General features: G+C 42.6%; 1 protein-coding gene across 1 annotated transcript in view; it reads right to left on the reverse strand.

The window, feature by feature from the left end:
* LOC106586279 (contactin-associated protein-like 5) overlaps positions 1-24,620 on the reverse strand; it is a 129,143-nt gene that overhangs the window by 41,287 nt on the left and 63,236 nt on the right. Inside the window, exons 6-9 of the mRNA XM_014173405.2 lie at positions 9,519-9,703; positions 9,150-9,293; positions 7,814-8,081; positions 314-457 (exon numbers count right to left, since the gene is read on the reverse strand). Coding sequence (XP_014028880.1) covers positions 314-457; positions 7,814-8,081; positions 9,150-9,293; positions 9,519-9,703 — 741 coding nt within the window. The remainder of the gene's footprint in view (positions 1-313; positions 458-7,813; positions 8,082-9,149; positions 9,294-9,518; positions 9,704-24,620) is intronic.

The raw sequence follows: 24,620 nt of genomic DNA on the forward strand, positions 1-24,620 counted from the left end.
AGACATGCCATTATACAAGTTGAAGCCTTTTAAAAGCAGCTTAGTAAAACGCCAGCTATCAGAAGATTTGAGATGTACAGTACATGGCAAGTTTTGGGAAGCTAAAGTTTGTACAGGGATGTATTAAGTAAATCTCTGCTTACAAGCCAATGTAAATTAAGAGCCACTAAGGCACTTGAGTGACGATGCCAAAGAGTGAGGCTTCTTAGGTATTACAGTCCCCAGTTTAATCAAGTCATTGCGTTTCTACTGTAAATACCAGAACATATTTTCAAACCTAACGAACTATTGGTCATATTATCTGTCCTCTTACCTCCAAAGTAGAGGTTGTCTCCTGCGTCCATGTGGTCCGCCAGCTCAATGGTTGAGGACGGCTCATTGTCCAGAGTCATGGTGACCTGGAGACTTCGGGAGCTGAGACTCACGGAGTGCCACAGTCCATCATTCACTCTGTGACCTGTGGAGACAGCAGGGTGTAGGTTCTGGGTGATTTGGAGACTTTAAAATACACTATCAATCTCTGCACATCACTGTTATTTTACCATAGCAACTACACTGTTATAAAAACAATTTACGAAAAAAATGTCCAGTACAGTTTTATATTTAGATATACAATCTGTTTGTCTGCAACAAACCTCTGCATTCACTCTGTTGCTCTCGCAGATGTTGACTTTATGGATCTCCCTCCACACTACACACACATTTCATATAGTTTCCCTTACATTATCAAATAAACAAAGGATCACCCACAACCCCCATCTGTTGTGTTTGTAGTTCCATTCTGAGAAGGAACCAATGGTAAACCTCAGTGGTATAATCTTTGGTTTTTGATTTAATTAAGCTCAGGCCTTTACAGTGAAGGGCATCCAAGCTCTGTGTGTGTCTGCTCTGTCTACAATCCCCTCTGTGCTTGCCATCTGCTTGCACGGTTGCAGGCTAGGAGAATTACAATGGAATGTAATTAAATGTGCTAGATTTCAGGCAGTAAATTGTTTGAAACAAACAAAAAAAGCACACCTGGTTCAAACATTGACTCTGAAAAGCCTCCAACATGCAACAGATGGAGGACGACCTCGGATTGTTACTGATAACATCTTGATTATGTTGCAGTGAGTGAGATCAGTGTCAAATGAGCACACAGACACAGAGACGGGTCAAACATAACTCTGTCTGTCTGCTATGTCTTGCTAAGCATGTAAAAATAACTAAATCCAACTATATGGAATCCCACCTCCATGCATATTTCATCTCCCCATTGTTATTAAAAAATGAACAAAACCAAATGCTCATCTTTGTGTGTGACAGACCTGGGTTCAAATACTATTTCAGGCATTTCAATTACTTTTCAATACATTTCAAAACAAGGATTCAGATAACCTTGATTTGAAAAACAGACATTTTTCTCAATACATTGCAGTCAATGGAAAAAGACAAGTGTCACAGGGTTGATGTTTATGTCAATACATTGCATTCAATGGGAAAAAGATGAGTGTCACAGGGTGGATGTTTATGACATACATTGCATTCAATGGGAAAAGATGAGTGTCACAGGTTTGACGTGTATATCAATACATTGCAGTCAATGTGGAACAATTAGTGACAGTGTTGACGCTTATGTCAACAGGAAAAGATTAGTGTCACAGGGTTGAAGCTTATGTCAATACATTGCAGTCAATGGGAAATGATGAGTGTCACAGGGTTGATTCCTAAGTGAATACATTCCACTCAATGGGGGACGATTAACATCACAACATGGAAGCATAGAGAAAGGCATCACAGACATGAACCCTCCTCTCTCTCTGCCTCCTTCCCTCTCTCTCTCTTATCTCTTTCTCCCTCCCCTCTGTCTATCTCTCTTTCCACCCTCTCTCCTTCACCCTCTCCCTCTATCTCCCTCCTTCTTTCACTGCACTGAAGTCCACAAGCGAAGGGAAAAGGTGAGAGGAGGAGAGCGTGTAGATGCAAGAAGGAATTATACATTGAGCAAGTGATCATGCTGTTTGTATGTGGCTGCTATGAATTGTGTTTGCGTGTGATCAGCGGTGTATTCATTCCGCCGATTCTAGTGCTGTCCCTGACTAAAACAAATCTTGGTCGACCGGGAGTCGTCTGTTTTTGGTCAAAATCAATTGGTCAAAAAAATAATTATGTGTATTTTTCCATATATAGACCCACCCTATGTTTGAATACAATTAACTATATGTATGTTACCTGAGCATGTCTAATGCTTTAAGCACTGCGATTTAAAAATGAAGACACAAATTACTAGAGGGAGCCAGAGATCAATTCAGAGAGATCAATTCCACCAGAAGACAAAAACCTGTTCCCGACCCTCCTGCTTCTGCTGCATGCTGCTGCTGGCCTTATGCTCCTGAAGTTGCCGGTAATAAGCTACACCAGCGGTCGGCAACCTTTTACATTTGGAGTGGCAAGTTATCATACCATTTCTATTGATCTGCGTGCCAGTTATGATTTTCATATTCACATTTTCATGGAACAGATTCATTTCATGTTTCATGTGGTTATTCAAAATGATATCTAAATGAAAATGATCCAGATTTAAAAGTAACTTCTATTGCCATTGCCAGTATGTAAAAAATTGCCTACATGAAGCCAACAAATAAAAACATTGCAGGTAGAAAATATCCTGATAAAAATGAATATCCTATAAATCACATTGGATATGCATGGCCTGTCTGCAAGGAACTTGAAACATTGTATCAGCCATTAACTTGGTCTGGCCCAAAGCTCCTGCTAGCAAACTTGCAACATTGTATAAAATATTCTGGGCCCTCAGAGTTTCAGGTACCAGTGAGCTCCCGGAAAGACAGACACAGCTGTAGGCTATTTGCCCAAGGGATAAGAAGTAATCAGGTAGGCCTTTTTTTTATGACGTTTCACCAGATCAGAGCATTACATTTTTTTCCCCTTTCATGCTGAGTAATTATTGAAAGGGAGAGAGCTGGAAAGACTTTTCAAATAAGCTAGGTTGAGGAATAATTCTCATTCTCAATGGATGTAAAAACAGACTTGTTTACTTGCTGTTTGAGGCGAAGAAAAATGGTGAGTTAAGACAATCTGAAATAGTATCAGATCCCCAAATGGGCACATTTATAAGCCTACATTTGCGCGCAGGCCAGGTAGCCTAGGCCTATTTCTATGCGTAAACAGGTGCGTGTTCTTACTCAAGACTGACAGGAACGCTCCAAACAAAAGACAATTAATACTTGTAAATGGAATGAAATAAACCAAAACTTTTTTCTCACAAGTGTAGCCTAGGTTGTGCGCTCCGCAAATAATGTGTCCACTCCTACAAACACAACGGTAAGACTGTAATAACAATATATTGAATGCATTAACAGAAATTACCGTAACCAAACAAACATTGTAGATTAGAAATGATGGTAATTAATGGTAAATGTACCACTGGTAATACTGGTGAGCCACCCCCGCGGCCTCCACAATGGATTAGTCCTCTCAGACAGGCCTGAATCCAACAAGTGTCTCGTGTGCCATATCTATATATTTTTATATATTTGCAACTGCTTCACTAAAATAATCTTGGTCGACCAACAGCCTATCGATCAAACAATCGACCAATCGACTAAATGGGGTCAGCCCTAGCAGATTCTGTTGAAAAATGTTTCTTAAGTGGAAGCAAAAGGAACGTGGATAAACATATCTGACTTTTTACAATAGAAACTATCATTTCAAACTGTTGGACTAATGATTACACCCTAGATCAGCTAGATGCAGGTGGGAGTGTGCAAGGCGGTATTGAATGTGTCACTGTCTATCACCTTGATTACTCTAATTTTTCTCTCAACCTGTGCACCTATGTTGTAAACTTTCATTCATAGGCTCGGTTGTAGCAACTTCATGGTGGATTTAGGGAAAATGTAAGTATCATGTAGTAGCCAATGTTACACTGAGCTGGGTGGAATATGAATGACAGTCATCCAATATGCTGTAATAGAAATAAGGCTGTGCTCATATTGCCCTCCCTGATCTTAAACGGCACCGGCCGCCACTGCGGTTAGGATAGGGTAAGGGTTGAGCTGGGAGTGGACATGAAGCTAGGGTTAGGGTTAAAGCTTAGAGTTAATGTGACATCGAGTTAATGTGCTTTTGAGTGACATCGGGAGAACGGTTGAGACTAGAAACTAAATTTGTTGAACAGACGCTCCCGATGAACGCAAGCCTACATATGACCATGTGCAATTAATTATTCACAGTGAAAACTTGGTCCACAGTGAGCAAGGCTTTTCTTTCAAAGAAAAACATTACCTACAGCCCCCACATAACTATGACGGCCCATTGACTGCGATTGAGCTAGCTAAATATCTGAGGCTCGCATCCGACCCTAACCCGCTAATATAGAAAATGTGCTACAGTCAGAAACGACATAACCATTTTTTTGACAGCGGGGTACATGTATTTGATATTTGGTATTTGATAGTCAACTTGTCTTTAATTAGATACACGCAGCTTCTCATCTGTCATTATATGTTGCCCTAGAATACTGAAATAAACCTTTGCTCACCAGAATAATATCATACATTTATAGAATAAATGCTTCAATCAAGTTGACATCGGTAAAGTTTTCTCTGTCATCTCTGCTTCGTTGGCAGAGCAAAGCCGTTTAAGGACCGGGGAGAAAATGCAATAACACAAAACAAATTGAAATATTTTCTGTGTAAAATTTCCAAATGACATGAGTTTGACCAGTTGCAAGGAATTATAAAGCTGTAAAAACTGTTTAAAGGCACAGTCAACTAGAGTATGTAAACTTCTGACCCACTGGAATTGTGATACAGTGAATTAGAAGTGAAATAATCTGTCCGTAAACAATTGTTGGAAAAATGACTTGTGTCATGCACGAAGTAGATGTCCTAACCGACTTGCAAAAACTATAGTTTGTTATTAACAAGACACTTGTGGAGTGGTTGAAAAACTAGTTTTAATGACTCCAACCTAAGTGTATGTAAACTTCCGACTTCAACTGTACATTTGATTTATAATTTACTGCAAGAAAATATTAATTCTGCAGGAGTTAATATTAAGCCTATGTGAGAGGATATAGACCTACAGTCAGTCTCCAGATTTAATTTTCCATTTAACCCATCTGAACAGTAGGCTAAAGTTCCATTGACGTGCCATAGGCGTATTCGAAGTCCCCGTCTTGTGACTGTCAAATGTGTATTCTTTTACCACTTCCCGAACTCTCAATTTCGCAGCTTTTTTCTTATTGAATTAAACTCCGACATTATCCTTTTTGCCTCAGTGGATCGACTAACCTTTTGGACCAGTTCCCAAAAGCATTTGGCGATTGGCGTGTAGGCTATTTGGCACGCATACGGTTAGGCCCTAAAGCTTAGGCTTACGCAATAATGCCAGATAGACAACAAAATAATTCTAGAAAAACCTCAATGTAGCCTACAGACACACCCATCCTTCATCCATACAATATTTAATTACCCTAAACTCGCCTGCCCTTCGGATATACAGTGCCTTCGGGAAGTATTCAAAGCTCTTGACTTCTTCAACATTTTGTTAGGTTACAGCCTTATTCTAAAATGGATTAAATCGTTTTTATCTCCTCATCAACCTACACACAATTTCCCATAATGATGAAGCAAAAACATGTTATTCGACATTTTTGCTAATTTATTACAAAAAAAATGAAATATTACATTTTCATAACTATTCAGACCCTTTACTAAGTATTTTGATGAAGCACCTTTGGCAGCGATTACAGCCTTGAGTCTTCTTGGGTATGACGCTACAAGCTTGGCTCACCTGTATTTGGGGTGTTTTTCCCATTCTTCTCTGCAGATCCTCTCAAGCACTGTCATGTTGGTTAGGGAGCGCTGCTACACAGCTATTTTCAGGTCTCTCCAGAGATGATCAAATGGGTTCAAGTCCAGGATCTGACTGGGCCACTCAAAGACATTCAGAGACTTGTCCCGAAGCCACTCCTGTGTTGTCTTCGCTGTGTGCCTAGGGTCATTGTCCTGTTGGAAGGCGAACCTTCGCCCCAGCTTGAGGTCCTGAGAGCTCTGGAGCAGGTTGTCATCAAGGATCTCTCTGTACTTTGCTCCATTCATCTTTCCCTCGATCCTGACTAGTCTCCCAGTCCCTGTCGCTGAAAAACATCCCCACACCATGATGCTGCCACCACCGTGCTTCACCGTAGGGATGGTGCCAGGTTTCCTCCAGACATGACGCTTAGCATTCAGGCCAATCTTGGTTACATCAGATGAGATAACCGTGTTTCTCATGGTCTGAGAGTCTTTAAGTGCATTTTGGCAAACTCCAAGTGGGCTGTCATGTGTCTTTTACTGAGTAGTGGCTTTCATCTGTCCACTACCAGAAAGGCCTGATTGGTGGAATGCTGCAGATATGGTTGTCCTTCTGGAAGGTTCTCCCATCTCCACAGAGGAATTCTAGAGCTCTGTCAGAGTGACCATCAGGTTCTTGGTCACCTCCCTGACCAAGGCCCTTCTCCACCCGATTGCTCAGTTTGGCCGGGTGGCCAGCTCTAGGAAAAGTCTTGGTGGTTCCAAACTTCTTCCATTTAAGAATGATGGAGGCCACTGTGTTCTTGGGGACCTTCAATGCTGCAGAAATGTTTTGGGACCCTTCCCCAGATTTGTGCCTCGACACAATCCTGTCTCTGAGCTCAACAGACAATTCCTTCAACCACATGGCTTGGTTTTTGCTCTGACATCCACTGTCAACTGTGGGACCTTTATATAGACAGGTGTGTACCTTTCCAAATCATATCCAATCAATTGAATTTACCACAGGTGGATTATAATCAATTTGTAGAAACATCTCACAGATGATCATCTCACGGATGCACCTGAGCTCAATTTTGAGTCTCATAGCAAAGGGTCTGAATACTTATGTAAATAAGGTATTTCTGTTTTTTATTTGTAACAAATTTGCAAACATTTCTAAAAACCTGTTTTTCGCTTTGTCTTTATGGGGTATTGTGTGTAGATTGCTGTGGGATTTACTTAATTCAGTACATGTTAGAATAAGGGTGTAACGTAACAAAATGTTGAAAAAGTCAAGGGTTCTGAATACTTTCCGAAGACACTGTAACTGCGGGGACATCGGGTTGTGAGTCAACCTGCGCATCACTACCCTGTAACGCTGACATTTTACCATTGATGGCAATGTATTGAGAAAAACGTCCGCTACTGTGACATTTTACCTTTTGAAAAAAACGTGACAGGATGACATTTTCCTATGATATCATGTATACAAGAAGTTGAATATTGTAATGAATTTGGAAATACACTTTGTAAGTACTTGAAAATACTCAAATACACTGACTCAAATACATTACGTTGCATTAACTCAGGTATTTGACAATTGTATTTTAAATACGTTTAAAAAAAAAATACATTCAAATACAATTTGGTCGACTATTTGGTACTTGTTTTGGGCTGTGTATTTGAAAATAATGAAACACACAGAAAAAAAAAACATTAAAATATGTAATACTCAAAAACATGTATTTGAACACAGGTCTGGTTTGTGAACTCAGAAGAGATAAGCACAGGTCCAATTGAATGGATTCTCTCCTCTTATAAGCTTTACTCATAATCTTTACTATCACTATCAGAATATCTGTGTGTAAAACCACAAACATTCTCTGCAGTAATAAAATGGGTTTCTCATTGTCTGCCTGCTTCACTAGAATACAATAGCCTTTTATAATCTGAGTCCCCATAGGCAGAACCACTGATTCCAGCCCATAGTGTGGGTCAGCTAGGCTAGAGGCTGTTGGCCTGGCCCTCACCGGTGGAGACCTCTTCTTTCTGCTGGGCTGATGTGTGATGGGTCAGGCGCAGCCGGCTGTTGCTTATCTGCAGCTCCAGTCTCTGGGGCTCCAGGGACAGCTGGGTGGAGAGCAGTAGCCCATCTGGGTTCCATGTTCTGAACTGGAAACGCACCGTGAAGCCTCCTGAAGCAGACGGCGTGGCCGGGAGCGACAGGAAGCTGCTGCTGGAGCTCAGGAATGTGGTGGACACCAGCTGGGGCTGCGAGCACGAGAAGGTCACGTTGCCCTGGTGACACACATGGAACACACAGTCTTACAGTCACCTTGCCCCGATCAAGATCAACTTTCAACATTTAGGGGTTAATTAAAAATCCTTACTGGCCCCCTTCTAGAAAGAGAGAAAGAAAATGGAGGGTATAGTACGAGACCAAAAAAAAGAGAGAGAGAGAGAGAGAACAATAGAGAGAACAGTGGAATGAGATAAAATCAACTCTGCAGGGAGCTGGGTTACATGCCACTGCCAACCCCACTATGACTCCTAGGGACAGGAAGAGCCAGTACAGAGGACATGAGTTCCTGTACACAGGAAAAGGTCAGAGCAGTGTGGGGATGAACACATCATCGATCCTGGTGACATGGAGTGGCAGCGACATGGAGCACGTTAACTAAACCCTCCACAGGGACTCTTCCATCAAATCAACCAAACTTGATTTCAGTATCCTTCTATTTCAATAGGCTGACACTAACTCACAGTGAATCATTGATAACTTATTTATGCTAATGCTATTTCAGTGTTAGCGGATTTGTTGTTAAAGGTTGGGTGACACCCGTTGTGTATCACACCTCTTGTGTTTGGGGCTGTAAGACCACTGAGACAGAAGGTTTCTCAAGGTTAATATCCATTAAGATGTATCATTTAGGGGCTGCACAAGGCCCTGACATCTCCGAGAGGACTACCTTAAATTATGCAATTTACCTCGGGCTACAGGAGGTAATAATACCTCTATATTGAATGGATCACTGAATACAGCTCCTGCTCCAACTCATCACTGAGCCCTGATCTCTTTCCAAAATAAGAACAAGAGAAGAAAATAGAAGACTATTCTCTCAGCTCTAAGTGGTTCTTGCCATGCACCCTGTATTCCCATGGATACCTATCCGCAGTCTGTAATTTGTTATGCAACAACTGTTACGGTTCACTAGTTCTCTAAGGTTAGGTGTTGTTAACCTCCACTTCTAACACAATGGAGCATTATCACTTACATAAGTTAATATATTGGTAATTCAGAGCAAAATAAATGTGGCCTTGGCCTACAGTTTATGCATTAAAAATGAGTAGCTGAAAAGCTTTTACCACACTGTAGATCTGAGGCTTGCGTCGCTTGGCTAGGTCAATGATGTTGATCCCGTTGTAGTAGAGGTTCTCGATGCAGCCATGGAAGTTCTTCCTCAGGAAGGTGCCAGGCTTACCTGGTAGTGGGATGCCCCCGAAGCTGAGCTTTGATGAGGAAAGAAGGGGAAATATATAAAGAAATAGAAGAAAAGTCCTACGAAAGTATAGTGTCAGGTTGAAACGAGATGTCAGATTCTAATGAGATAGACCAAGTATTATTCTTAATCTCACCCTGGTTTTGGGTCAATGTGTTTTTCTGACTGGATGCTGGTGGTGTAATCTACTCAGACCTACTGTAAGGAAATATTATGGATGTTTGGATAGACACACCTCATAGTCCACCTCCAGAGAGTCTCCTTCCCCCTTGGTCCTGAAGTGTTGCGTGTGGGTGTCCACGGTGAGGTTGACCTGCTTGTTGAAGCGCTCGATGAGGACAGAGTGCCAGTGCTGGTCATCCAGAAGACTGCCCAGAGTTACCGCAACACGACCACTGCTGAACCGCAGCCGGGTGTCATCTGAAGACAAAAAAACAAATTGATAATAGAAGCATGACCTTTTTACGATTTAGGACTGGTCGGACACCACAGAGTGTGCGAACAGAGGCAGCTGTTGTCTGTGTGTGTTGTGCTTTTTCTCAGAGTTGTAAAAGCAAGCAGACCAGAAACTGGCTATTCTTTATTTGACTGATGTCGCTGGCAAGATAACTGCTGTTTGGCTCAACAGAAGAAAAAAAAAAAATCTTCCCCCAGTGCTGAGTTAGTAGTGTAACTGACATGTAATGTTATCCAATGCATTACATGTTTCATCCCCTCTCAATGGAAGTGCTGTCTGAAGTGAATAAACTAGCTAGCTAACTATTAGCTACCAAAGCCAGTTCAGCTACAGTATCTGTCAGGTAGCAGTATTTAACAGTTCTTGTTTGTATGGGAATGTTTTGTAGCCTTTGTTTCAATCTTGAGTTGATGGGAAGGCTACAGTCTGGGATCTGGGAATAATTTTCATTTCAATTATTGAACCATTGACTTTATTCTTGGATAATATAATGTATAAATGTACAGCAAGGTACTTCTTTGTCATGCCTCATCTGAGCAGGATCAGATGGCGACAGGGGTCTCAGCAGGATCAGGCAACCAGGGAAGAGCAGTCTGTGATGGCGTGGAGGTGAACATTTGCAGATGCAATACTTTGTCTGTGCAGCAAACACTGGACAAGCCAGAAGCTTCAAAGATTTATACAATTTTAAGACAGTCTGACAAACCTCTAAAGATGAGTTCCAAACTGTATTATGGGCTGATATAGAGACCACATAAATTACTGTAGTTTAATACCATCCATAGAACGTATTATATACCAGTAAACATGAATATAATGCACACAGAAATGTAATTCCACTGCTGAAGGTGTAAAACACAAAAGGGGGCATATTTGCTTATGTTACGCTCTTGTGAAGGCTGGCTGAATTCTGGAGTATGTGCTTTTATCTCAGCATGTCTACAGATTCTCCCTTCTCCCTGTTTTTGTTTGCTTGGAAATGTTGATACTGAAGACTGTTGAAACTGTGTAACCTAGCATTTATAGCGGCTAAGAAATGCATTGCTGTCACGTCCTGACCAGTAAGGGGTCATTTTTGTTATGATAGTTTAGTCAGGGCGTGGCAGGGGGTGTTTGTGTTGTGTGGGTTTTTTTTTGGGGGGGGGTTGATCTATGTTATTCTATTTCTATGTTTAAATATGTAGTTTTTCTGTTTCTATGTTGGAATTGTTTAGGGTTGGTCTCTAATTGGAGGCAGCTGCATCTCATTGCCTCTGATTAGAGACCATATTTATGTAGGGATTTTCTCATTGTGTTTTGTGGGTGGTTAATTTCTGTTTTTGTATTACTTACCTGACAGAACTGTTTGGGCTGTCAGTTTCTGTTTCTTTGTTTCAGTGTTCAGATCAAATAAACACATGATGAGCACTAACCACGCTGCGCCTTGGTCTACTCCATTTGACAGCCGTTACAATTGCCATTAACTGGAAGGTTGATTATCATTCCACAAAGTCACAATGGATGGCAGAAATGTGAAGTTATATATCACTCGATTTGATTTATTACATGATTAAAGGTATACTGTGCAACTTTCATAAGGTCTGGATGCCTTATGTGGAATAATGTGTGACAAAAAAGGAATCTGTATTGAAAACATGCCCACGTAGGGGAGATAATTATTTAAGAAATCCCTAGCTGCTGGGCTGCTCAGTCCTGGCCCTGGTGGTCTGCCATACTGTTGGTTGTCACTCTGGCCTTAGACAAACACACCTAAAACCAATAATGAATGTTTCACTAAAATACTAAAGCTGAGCGGGGTGTGTTGGATTTGGGCGCTGCAGGGCAGTGGACCCCTAGGGGCAGGACGGGACAATCCAGCTATATTGTGCAAGTAAAAACAGCTCTACAGTACTATTAGGCCTGTGATATGAATTACAGTGTCCTCCATATTTATAGGACAGTGAAGAATGTTTTATTCTTTTGGCTCCATACTCCAAAGGTTTGGATTTGAAATCAAACAATGACTATGAAGTTAAAGTGCAAACAGTCAGCTTTAATTTGAGGGTATTTTCATACATAGAATGTAAAAAATGAGCAAACCCTGCCCACCTGGGGCACTGGGTCAAGCAAAATGAACTCGCCCAATGGAACCTCTTCCCCAGATAAGACGTGTGGCTAGTACTTGCCCTTGCTCAGAAAATAGCTGCTGTAGTGAAAATGGGCTTCCATAAAGTTGTTCAACAATCTTGAGCAGATGGCCAGGATATGGATTACATCCGACTACTTTCTACTTGGTCTGTCAACCGTCAAACCAGAGACAGGTGTGTTGTTGGTAAGTAGCTCAATTTGGCTTATAGCTATGTCATTACTTGACAGGCTATGCTGCAATGAAGCTAGGCTATTATGCTGTGATGTAACTAGCTAAATAAATAGCCTCTACCTGACGTGTAATGTAAGAGGAAGATTTGCATAGCTAACGTTGCACCTGAAGACAGGTCTGAAGAATGGCGCTGAAAAGTATAGAGGCCGTTTTATGGGCTCCTGACCAATTCTGCCATTATGTGTGTTTTTTTGTACATAATATTTCTGCCATTTCCTATGACGAAAAGAGCGTCTGGACATCAGAACAGCCATCACTACTCTAAATTTGAATGAAGATCTCTACTTCAAAGGGTTGGCGGCGCAGGACATACTGATCACTCCGGACCAGGCCCTAATACCCGACAATCGGAAGAGAAATAGACGGCAATATAGAGGCCGACATGCGGGCACCCTGATGAAACTACCCTCTCTTCTATTGGCAAATTTACAATCACTGGAGAACAAACTGGACAAGCTTCGTTCGAGACTACCCTATCAATTGGACCTGAAGAACTGTATTATCCTATGTTTCTCAGAAATTTGGCTGAACAAGGATATGGATAATATAAAACTAGCTGGTTTTTCTATGTATCGGCGGCAGGAAAGAACGGCAATGTCGGGTAAGCTCAAGGGGGGTGGTGTATGTCTCTTTGTTAACAACAGCTGGTGCGCAATCTTTAATAGTAAGGAAGTCTCTTGGTTCTGTTCGCCTGATAGAATATCTCATGATAAGCTGTAAACCATACTTTTTAACAAGAGTTTTCATCTATATTTTTCGTAGCTTTCTATTACCAGTTATCTACCACCACAAACCGATAAGGGCACTAAGAACCATCAAACAGACAAAGCGACAATACAGAACTATGATCGAATCCTAATACACCGGCTCTGACACTCATGGATGTGGCAGGGCTTACAAACTATCACAGATTACGAAGGGAAACCCAGGTGCGAGCTGCCCAGTGATACGAGCCTACCAAACGAGCAAAATACCTTCTATGCTCGCTTCGAGGCAAGCAACATTGAACCATGCGTGAGAGCACCAGCTGTTCCGGATGACTGTCTGATCACACTCTCCGTAACCGATGTGAACAAGACCTTTAACAATAGAAACGCTAAAAAAGTCATTTTGATTGCTGTTTTTTATTATTATTACTCTGCCATTTTTTTGTTGTCATGCTCCCCTCTGTCCTTGACTTTTCCTAAATAAGCCTATATAACACACTGTTGATGTTAGAATCTTAATATCACCAACAGAAGTTGAGTTATAACCAGTTTAAGGAGGGTCATTTTTTTTATGGTTTCCCCCTTTGGTCCCTCCTTCTCCCAAGGGCCTGCTCCGCTCCTTCTTCCGACAGTTGAAAGTGCAGTACCCAGCTGATAATCACCCCGATAACTGCCTTGAAACTGAACTTAAACTATACCGAAACTATTTTCACACATTGAGCAACGGATTAAGTAAATTTATTTTTAATTTTCTTATTTCACCTTTATTTAACCAGGTAGGCCAGTTGAGAACAAGTTCTCATTTACAACTGCGACCTGGCCAAGACAGAGCAAAGCAGCGCGACACAAACACAGAGTTACACATTGGATAAACAAACGTACAGTCAATAACACAACAGAAAAGTCTATATACAGTGTGTGAAAATGTAGTAATATTAGGGAGGTAAGGCAATATATAGGCCATAGTGGCGAATAATTACAATTTAGCAATTAAACACTGGAGTGATGGATGTGCAGAAGGTGAATGTGCAAGTGGAGATACTGGGGTGCAAAGGAGCAAAACAAAAAAACAATATGGGAATGAGGTAGTTGGGTGGTGTCATAGGCGTCGATGAATGGTGACCAAAATGCAGCGGGTATAGTGCTCATCTTTCTTCTTTATTGAAAGCACACTCAAAACAAAATAAACAGACGATGAAACAGTTCCATAAGGCACACAGGCTATACAGAAAATAACCACCCACAAAAACACAGGAAAAACATGCTGCCTAAGTATGGCTTCCAATCAGAGACAACGAAAGACACCTGCTCTGATTGGAAGCCATACTTGGCCACACATAGAAAAAGAAACATAGAAATAGAAAACTAGAACCAAAATCCCCTAGAACCAAAAAACCCCAAAACACACAAAACAAACACCCCCTGCCACGCCCTGACCATACTACAATTACAAATGACCCCTTTACTGGTCAGGACGTGACAGGTGGGCTATTTACAGATGGGCTATGCACAGGTGCAATGATCAGTAAGCTGCTCTGACAGCTGATGTTTAAAGTTAGTGAGGGAGATATAAGTCTCCAGCTTCAGTGATTTTTGCAATTCGTTCCAGTCATTGGCAGCAGAGAACTGGAAGGAAAGGCAGCCAAATGAGGAGTTGGCTTTGGGGGTGACCAGTGAAAGTAAAGTATGATGTGGAGAAAGGAGAGAATGGATGAGTTGATGAGTGAGGGGAAGCAAACGATGTATAATTATGTAATCACCAATTGTGAATGAAGAACAGGTTGGGCTAATCTATTGTATTGATCTATTACTTTATTTATAATCTTAAAATGGTCAGTGGTGTGTATTCATGGATGCCAAGGTATGATATGATCCTTAACTAGCCTCTCAAAGCAATTCATGATGATTGTAGTGAGTGCTATGGGGCGATAGTCATTTAGTTCAGTTACCTTCGCTTTCTTGGGTACATGAACAATGGTGGACATCTTGAAGCAAGTGGCGACAGCAGACTGGGATAGGTAGAGATTGAATTTGTCCGTAAACACTGCAGCCAGCTGGTCTGCGCATGCTCTGAGGATGCGGCCAGGGATGCCGTCTGGGCAGGCGGGTTAACACACTTAAATGTCTTACTCACGTTGGCCACAAAGAACGAGAGCTGACAGTACTTGGCAGAGGCCCGCGTCGGCGGCACTGTTATCCTCAAAGTGGGCGAAGAAGGTGTTTAGCTTGTCCGGGAGCAGGACGTCTGTGTTCGCGACGTGGCTGATTTTCCCTTTAAAATATGGGATTGTCTGGAGTCTCATGTCTGAGCCATTAAATTGCGACTCCACTTAGTCTCTGTACTGACGTTTTGCCTGTTTGATTGCCTTACGGAGGGCATAACTAGACTGTTTGTAGTCGACCATATTTCCAGTCACCTTGCCGTGGTTAAATGCGGTGGTTCTGGAATATCTGCTTCCAACTCACACCCTCAAATACGTAGATCCCCTGAACTTTCCAGCCCACTTTCCAGCTCCCACTCTCAAACACCTAGACCCCCTGAATGCAGCTCACTCTCCAGATCTCAATCACCTGAATTCTAATCACCTGTTCACACACCTGTATATCATTATCACACACTATTTAGTTCAGTTCTTTGCACCCCATCACTGTGAGGTATTGTTTGTTTTGTGACACACGTCTTTCGGAGCTCTGTCTTTTCCTGTGATTTACTCCTCCCATGTATGATAGTTTTTGCCTGCCTCACTAACGACACCTTTTGCCTATACCCTGCCTGAACTTAATCCTATCGGATTTCCTGTTATCTACCTATTGCCTGATATCCCAGACTACCTTACTAGCCTTTTCCCTGCCTGTACTGTTGCCCGTTTGGACCTCCTGTGTATGACCTTCTGCCTGCCACTGGACCCAGCTACCTGCTTCCTCCTGTGGTCCCTTACAAATAAACACCTGCTGCGCACTGCGCTTGAAACCAGCTCTCTGTCTCCCATCGTGTTCATCATCGTGTTCAGGTTCACGCTTTCAGTTTTGCGCAAATGCTGCCATCTATCCACGTTTTTTGGTTTTAATAGGTTTTAATTGTCACAGTGGGAACAATATCCCCTATACACTTCCTGGTGAACTCAGTCACTGTGTCAGTGTATACGTCAGTGTTATTCTCAGAGGAAACCCGGAACATATTCCAGCCCGTGTGATCAAAACAGTCTTGAAGCATGGATTCCGATTGGTCAGACCAGCATTGAACAGACCTTAGCACGGGTACTTCCTGTTTGAGTTTCTGCCTATAGGAAGGGAGGAGCAGAATGGAGTCATGATCTGATTTGCAGATGGGAGGGTGGGGGAGGGCCTTGTAGCCATCGTTTACTTTTAGATGTGTGTATTGTTGTGTATTGTTAGATATTACTGCACTGTTGGAGCTAGAAACACAAGCATTTCGCTATATCCGCAAAATGATCTGCTAAATATGTGTATGCAGCTAGTACAATTTTATTTTATTTTATTTGAAGTGGCTGACTCTCATCGGAGAAATCATCTGAGCGAGGGAAACAGAGCCCCTCTGTCTCAGTATGTGAAGCCCTTGTATCTGATGCTGTCTGGACCAAAAGTGTAAAACATGTTGTTACCGTAGTATTTGATTGATTGATGCCAGCAAGCACTTGGTCTCCCTTGATAAAAAATCGAATAATTAGCCAATCAGCGTTGAGCTAAGCTCAACTGTGGGTTGTCCTGGAGCAGCAAAACGTCCCCCAAGGGAGGCCAGTTTGAATTTGGCTTCACACCAATCAAATCACTTCCTAAGCAAAACATAATTTTCAGAAAAACGTGTCTCTTCCTGGTCTGCTTATGTTGATGTCCTGCAGTAGCTAGCTTGCTAAATCAGCCCTTTCCTAATCCATGGATGGAGATGGGGATTTGGACTTGTGGTTTTGACTTCATTCTCTGTACAGGCCAATGACTATGAACACAATTCTGATCTAACCATAAATTAATATGTTGTGCCACAGGCCTGAGACGATTAAAGTTCAATATGTGATCGACCGACTTGATTCAGTCTTCAGGCTCCCAAGTGGCGCAGCGGTCTAAGGCACTGCATCTCAGTGCTAGAGGTGTCACTACAGACCCTGGTTTGATTCCAGGCTGTATCACAACTGGCTGTGATTGGGAGTCCCATAAGGCAGTGCACAATTGGCCCAGTGTTGTTCGGGTTTGATCCGAGCATTCTGTACTAAAGAAGCAGCCAACAAGTGTTCAGCATATGTGGGAACTCCTTTAAGACTGTTGGAAAAGCATTCCGCATTCCTCATGAAGCTGGTTAAGGCCAAGAGTGGGCAAAGCTGTCATCAAGGCAAAGGGTGGCTACTTTGAAGAATCTAAAATATATTTTGTTAACCTGTTAGGGCTAGGGGGCAGCATTGACACGGCGGGATAAAAAACATACCCGATTTAATCTGGTTACCACTCCTACTCAGTAACTAGAATATGCATATACTTATTACATATGGATAGAAAACACCCTAAATTTTCTAAAACTGTTTGAATGGTGTCTGTGAGTATAACAGAACTCAAATGGCAGGTCAAAACCTGAGAGATTCCTTTACAGGAAGTGGCCTGTCTGACCATTTGTTGAACTTCTTTTCCATCTCTATCATTTACTAAGGATCTCTGCTCTAACGTGACACTTCCCACGTCATCCATAGGCGCTCAGAGCCCGGAAAAACAGAATGTCGTCATTCCAGCCCCAGGCTGAAACACATTATCGCCTTTCTCAAGTGGCCGATCAAGAGACACTAGCTTATGCGCGTGACCCCGACCGCCCCCGCCTTTGGGATTTTTTCCTCTGTTTGCCGAAAAGGAGATTCCCTGTTGGAATATTATCGCTTTTCTACGAGAAAAATGTCGTAAAAATTGATTTTAAACAGCGGTTGACATGCTTCGAAGTACGGTAATGGAATACTTAGAATTTTATTGTCACGAATTGCGCCAAGCGCGTGACACTTCTTTACTATTTCGGATAGTGTCTGGAACGCATCGAACAAAACGCCGCTATTCGGATATAACGATGGATTATTTTGGACCAAACCAACATTTGTTATTGAAGTAGCTGTCCTGGGTGTGTATTCTGACGAAGACAACAAAAGGTAATGAAATTTTTATAATAGTAAATATGATTATGGTGAGTGCTAAACTTGCCGGGTGTCTAAATAGCGAGCCCGTGATGCCTGGGCTATGTACTTAGAATATTGCAAAATGTGCTTTCACCAAAAAGCTATTTTAAAATCGGACATATCGAGTGCATAGAGGAGGTCTGTATCTATAATTCTTAAAATAATTGTTATGCTTTTTGTGAACGTTTATCGTGAGTAATTTAGTAAAATGTTAGCGAATTCCCCGGAAGTTTGCGGGGGGTATGCTAGTTCTGAACGTCACATGCTAATGTAAAAGCTGGTTTTTGATATAAATATGAACTTGATTGAACAAAACATGCATGTATTGTATAACATAATGTCCTAGGGTTGTCATCTGATGAAGATCATCAAAGGTGAGTGCTGCATTTAGCTGTCTTCTGGGTTTTGGTGACATTATATGCTGGCTTGAAAAATGGGTGTCTGATTATTTCTGGCTTGGTACTCTGCTGACATAATCTAATGTTTTGCTTTCGTTGTAAAGCCTTTTTGAAATCGGACAGTGTGGTTAGATTAACGAGAGTCTTATCTTTAAATGGCTGTAAAATAGTCATATGTTTGAGAAATTGAAGTAATAGGATTTTTAAGGTTTTGAAAATCGCGCCACAGGATAGCAGTGGCTGTTACGTAGGTGGGACGAATTCGTCCCGCCTAGCCTAGAGAGGTTAAACACTTTTTTGGTTACTACATGATTCCATATGTGTTATTTCATAGTTTTGATGTCTTCACTATAATTCTACAATGTAGAATATAGGAAAAATAAAGAAAAATCCTTGAATGAGTAGTTGTGTCGAAACCTTTGATTTGAATTTATTCCGCCACTGTGAGACTGGTGTCTTTTTGTTGTCACGGACTTACTGTATATCACCGTGGCATTTGAACGAATGGGGTATAGAGCAAACAATGCAATTATAACAACAACGGTCATGAAATGTATTTTTTACTGGCTTTGCATGGCTTCCTCAGAGATTTTACCCACGCACCGCTACTGAAAATGGCATAAACCCTATATCAGTCCCAGTGGCGACCCGTCATTCATTCTGTTTTGAGCCCCACCTGTCTGGCTAGTTTGGCAGCTCTAAAATGCAGGTGTTTCAGCCTATCTCAGAGCTTCCTGTGGTGGTGGGGCAGCCAGCGGAAAATACAGAGCATAGGGGTTGGTAATGTTCTCTAGTTGCGCCGTGACTGGCTCAGTGTTCTGTCACTCCTGGGGACACTACGTCATTGCAAAATCTACAGGGAGAGCTCGAAAATTCAAGCCACTTGGGTGCTGCCATAGAGTTACATTATAAGTGCCCATCCTAGAAGGCTCAAGGTCATTGCCCACAGATTAAATGACGACAAACCACGTTATATCTACAGTAACTTTGATTGGACTGATCATGTCAACACCATACTTTCAAAATCTTAGCTAGCAAGCTAGCAGTCATCATCATGAATCAAGTCGGCAATCTACTGGCAAATCATGTTCAATTCTTGTCATATGAAGAGAAATTATGAATAGAAGTTAGAGATAAAATGTATTGGTGCTCCTCAGCCATTGGACATAAACATTACACAACAGGTTGGAAATCGCAAATTCAACAATGAGTGGTTTGGAAGGAATCAGTGGCTAACTGCAAGCATTGCAAAGCAATCACTAGCCTGCTCTTCAGTGGAGTGGATGTGTGGTCCAAGTCTGGGTTTAAGGGTCTCTTTTCCAAGCTTAAAAGGATAAATATTCAACATTGGCCATGCTGTCAATCCAGTATGACTTCTGCCGCTTTCAAAACTGGAAACTGGGAACTGGGAAATCAATATAAAAGATTTTACTGAGTCGCACATAAGGAAATCAGTCAACTGAAATAAATAAAGTAGGCCCTAATCTATGGATTTCACACGACTGGGAATACAGATATACATCTGATAGTCACAGATACTGTACCTTACAAAAAAGGTAGGGGCGTGGATCAGAAAACCAGTAAGTATCTGGTGTGACCACCATTTTCCTCATGCAGCGCGACACATTTTCTGTGCATAATCAGGCTGTGTTGATCAGGCTGTTGATTGTGGTCTGTAGAATGTTGTCCCACTCCTCTTCAATGGCTGTGCAAAGTTTATGGATATTGGTGGGAACTGGAACATGCGGCGGTACACGTCGATCCAGAACATCCCAAACATGCTGTGGGTGATATGTCTGGTGAGGATGTGGACCATGGAGGAACTGGGACATTTTCAGCTTCCAGGAATTGTGTACAGATCCCTGCGACATGGGGCCGTGCATTATCATGCTGAAACATGAGGTGATGGCGGCAGATAAATGGCACGACAATGGGCCTCAGGATCTCATCACGGTATCTCTGTGCATTCAAATTGCCATCAATAAAATGCACTTGTGTTTGTTGTCAGTAGCTTATGCCTGCCCATACCATAACGCCACCGCCACCATGGGGGCACTCTGTTCACAACGTTGACATCAGCAAACCACTCGCCCACATGATGCCATACACGTGGTCTGTGGTCGTCAGGCCAGACTGCCAAATTATCTAAAATGACATTGGAGGCGGCTTATGGTAGAGAAATGAACATTAAATTCCATGGCAACATGGCAACATTCCTGCAGTCAGCATGCCAATTGCACGCTCCCTCAAAACCTGAGACATCTGTGGCATTGTTATGTTGTGTGACAAAACGGCACATTCTTGAGTGGCCTTTTATTGTCCCTAGCACAAGGTGCACCTGTGTAATGATCATGCTGTTTAATTAGCCTCTTTATATGCCACATCTGTCAGGTGAATGGATTATCTTGGCAAAGCAGAAGTGCTCACTAACAGGGATGTAAAGAAATTTGCGCAAAAAAATTGAGAATAGGCTTTTTGTGCATTTGGAACATATCTGGGATCTTACATTTCAGATCATGGAACATGCGACCTACACTTTACATGATCATAATATGTGTAACTACATTTTAAGTAAATACCTGCAGTCAACTTGTGCAATACGTTAGGAGATGAAGCAGATTGTGTTCTTCATTTCACCTACAGTTGAAGTCGGAAGTTTACATACACCTTAGATAAATACATTTAAACTCAGTTTTTCACAATTACTGACATTTAGTCCTAGTAAAAATTCCCTGTCTTAGGTCAGTTAGGATCACCACTTGATTTTAAGAATGTGAAATGTCAGAATAATGGTAGAGAGAATGATTGCTAGAGAGACTTCTGGTAGTGAGACTTCTTCCAAGATGGCGTAGCAGTCAGACGTCTTAGTCTTCGTCTTGTCGTGTCCCGTGTATATATCTTTTTATATCTTTTTCTTTGCATATATTAAAAAAAATATTTTTCTTAACCTCAACTTCAACATACTCTCCTGCAATCCCAATGGGGTATGGATCTGCTATTTTCTTTACTTTTGAACCGGAACCCCCAACAGAATCTAGCCAGCTAACTAGCTACTAGCTAGTAGTCAGCTAGCCACTACTAGTGGTCATCAGCTAACCTTTAGCCCGGACAAATCTTGCCAGTTTGCACAGTGCGTTTCAAACCAGAGCATATCGGACATATTTTTCTCCATATCTCCGGATTCCTACTGCAAGCCCTGAACCTTTTAACCTGGATCATCGCAGCTAGCTAGCTAGCTATCCGAGTGGCCACTCCTGGCTAACGTCTCTGTCCCGAAGCAAGAACCAATTAGCCTGGAGCTAGCCTTTGCTAGGCCCATCTCCCGGCTAGCCGAAGAGGTCTATCAGCCACTCCTTGGGCTACAATACCTATTTTGCCAATTGGCCTGGACCCCTTTTACTGCCGACACGGAACCCCGCCGATCCACCACGACTGGACTACCGTCATAATCTGCCCGAGAGGGTTTTTCAAATGGCTCCTCCATCGCAAAATCCCCTGAATGCCCATCTGCTAGCCTGCTAGCCGCGGCCCGCTAGCTGTCTAGAGCATATCGGACTGTTAGCTGAAGAGGCCCATTGGACAATTTCTTTGGCCACTATACCTATTTTGCCAATTGGCCTGGACCCTTTTACCACACGGAGTTCTGCTGATCCATCACGACTGGTCTGCCGACGTAACAGCACAAGGGGGCTACAACAGACTTCTTCCGTCGTGACGTCCCTCTAAGGCCCTTCTGCTAGCTTGCTAGTCCCGGCCCGCTAGCTGTCTGAATCGCCATGTCTCCAGCCCACCGAGCTACTCACTGGACCCCTATGATCACTCGGCTACGCATGCCTCTCTCTCCCTAATGTCAATATGCCTTGTCCATTGCTGTTTTGGTTAGTGATTATTGCCTTATTTCACTGTAGAGCCTCAAGCCCTGCATAATACGCCTTAGCTAACCTCTCCCACACATGCGGTGACCTCACCTGGTTTAAATGATGTTTCTAGAGACAATATCTCTCTCATCGTCACTCAATTCATAGGTTTACCTACACTGTATACACATCCTACCATACCTTTGTCTGTACATTATGCCTTGAATCTATTCTACCGTGCCCAGAAACCTGCTCATTTTACTCTCTGTTCCGAACGTACTAGACGACCAGTTCTTATAGCCTTTAGCCGTACCTTTATCCTACTCCTCCTCTGTTCCTCTGGTGATGTAGAGGATAATCCAGGCCCTGCAGTGCCTAGCTCCATTCCCATTCCCCAGGAGCTCTCATTTGTTGACTTCTGTAACCATAAAAGCCTTGTGGTTTCATGCATGTTAACATTAGAAGCCTCCTCCCTAAGTTTGTTTTATTTATTTTGCCAAGCCAGATGTCCTAGCCGTGTCTGAATCCTGGCTTAAGAAGACCCCCAAAAACCCTGATATTTCCATCCCTAACTATAACATTTTCCGACAAGATAGAACTGTCAAAGGGGGTTGCTGAGTTCTGTCTTACTATCATTTACATTTACATTTTAGTCATTTAGCAGACGCTCTTATCCAGAGCGACTTACAGTAGTGAATGCATACATTTCTTCTTTTTTTTCGTACTATCCAGGTCTGTGCCCAAACAATTTGACCTTATAATCCACCTTCTCAGAAACAAGTCTCTCACCATTGCCGCTTGCTATAGACCACCTTCTGCCCCCAGCTGTGCCCCCAGGACACCGTATGTGAATTGATTGCCCCCCATCTATCTTCAGAGCTCATGCTGTTAGGTGACCTAAACTGGGACATGCTTAACACCCTGGCCATCCAACAATCTAAGTTTGATGCCCTCAATCTCACACAAATGATCAATGAACCTACCAGGTGCAACCCCAAATCCGTAAACACGGGCACCCTCATAGATATCATCCTAACCAACCTGCCCTCCAAATACACCTCTGCTGTCTTCAACCAGGATCTCAGCGATCACTGCCTCATTGCCTGCGTCCGTAATGGGTTTGGGGTCTAACGACCACCACTCATCACTGTCAAATGCTCCCTAAAACACTTCAGCGAGCAAGCCTTTCTAATTGACCTGGCCCGGGTATCCTGGAAGGATATTGACCTCATTCCGTCAGTAGAGGATGCCTGGTTATTCTTTAAAAGTGCTTTCCTCACCATCTTAAATAAGCATGCCCCATTCAAAAAATGTTGAACCAGGAACAGATATAGCCCTTGGTTCACTCCAGACCTGACTGCCCTTAACCAGCACAAAAACATCCTGTGGCATACTGCATTAGCATCGAATAGCCCCCGTGATATGCAACTTTTCAGGGAAGTTAGGAAAGCAAAGGCTAGCATTTTCAAACAGAAATTTGCATCCTGTAGCACAAACTCCAAAAAGTTCTGGGACAATGTAAACTCCATGGAGAATTTGAGCACCTCCTCCCAGCTGCCCACTGCACTGAGGCTAGGAAACACTGTCACCACCGATATATCCACGATAATTGAGAATTTCAATAAGCATTTTTCTACAGCTGGCCATGCTTTCCACCTGGCTACCCCTACCCCGGTCAACAGCCCTGCCCCCCCACAGCAACATGCCCAAGACTCCCCCATTTCTCCTTCACCCAAATCCAGATAGCTGATGTTCTGAAAGAGCATGCTTTCCACCTGGCTACCCCTACCCCGGTCAACAGCCCTGCCCCCCCACAGCAACATGCCCAAGACTCCCCCATTTCTCCTTCACCCAAATCCAGATAGCTGATGTTCTGAAAGAGCTGTAAAATCTATACCCCTACAAATCAGCTGGGCTAGACAATCTGGACCCTCTCTTTCTAAAATTATCCACCGAAATTGTTGCAACCCCTATTACTAACCTGTTCAACCTCTCTTTCGTATCGTCTGAGATCCCCAAAGATTGGAAAGCTGCCGCGGTCATCCCCCTCTTCAAAGGGGGAGACACTCTAGACCCAAACTGCAACAGACCTATATCTATCCTACCCTGCCTTTCTAAGGTATTCAAAAGCCAAGTTAACAAACAGATCACCGACCATTTAGAATCCCACCGTACCTTCTCCGCTATGCAATCTGGTTTCCGAGCTGGTCATGGGTGCACCTCAGCCACGCTCAAGGTCCTAAACGATATCATAACCGCCATTGATAAGAGACAATACTGTGCAGCTGTTTTAATCGACCTGGCCAAGGCTATCGACTCTGTCAATCACCACATTCTTATCGGCTGACTCAACAGACTTGGTTTCTCAAATGACTGCCACGCCTGGTTCACCAA

Source organism: Salmo salar, chromosome ssa25, assembly GCF_905237065.1.
Source record: "Salmo salar chromosome ssa25, Ssal_v3.1, whole genome shotgun sequence".
Lineage (NCBI taxonomy): Eukaryota > Metazoa > Chordata > Actinopteri > Salmoniformes > Salmonidae > Salmo > Salmo salar.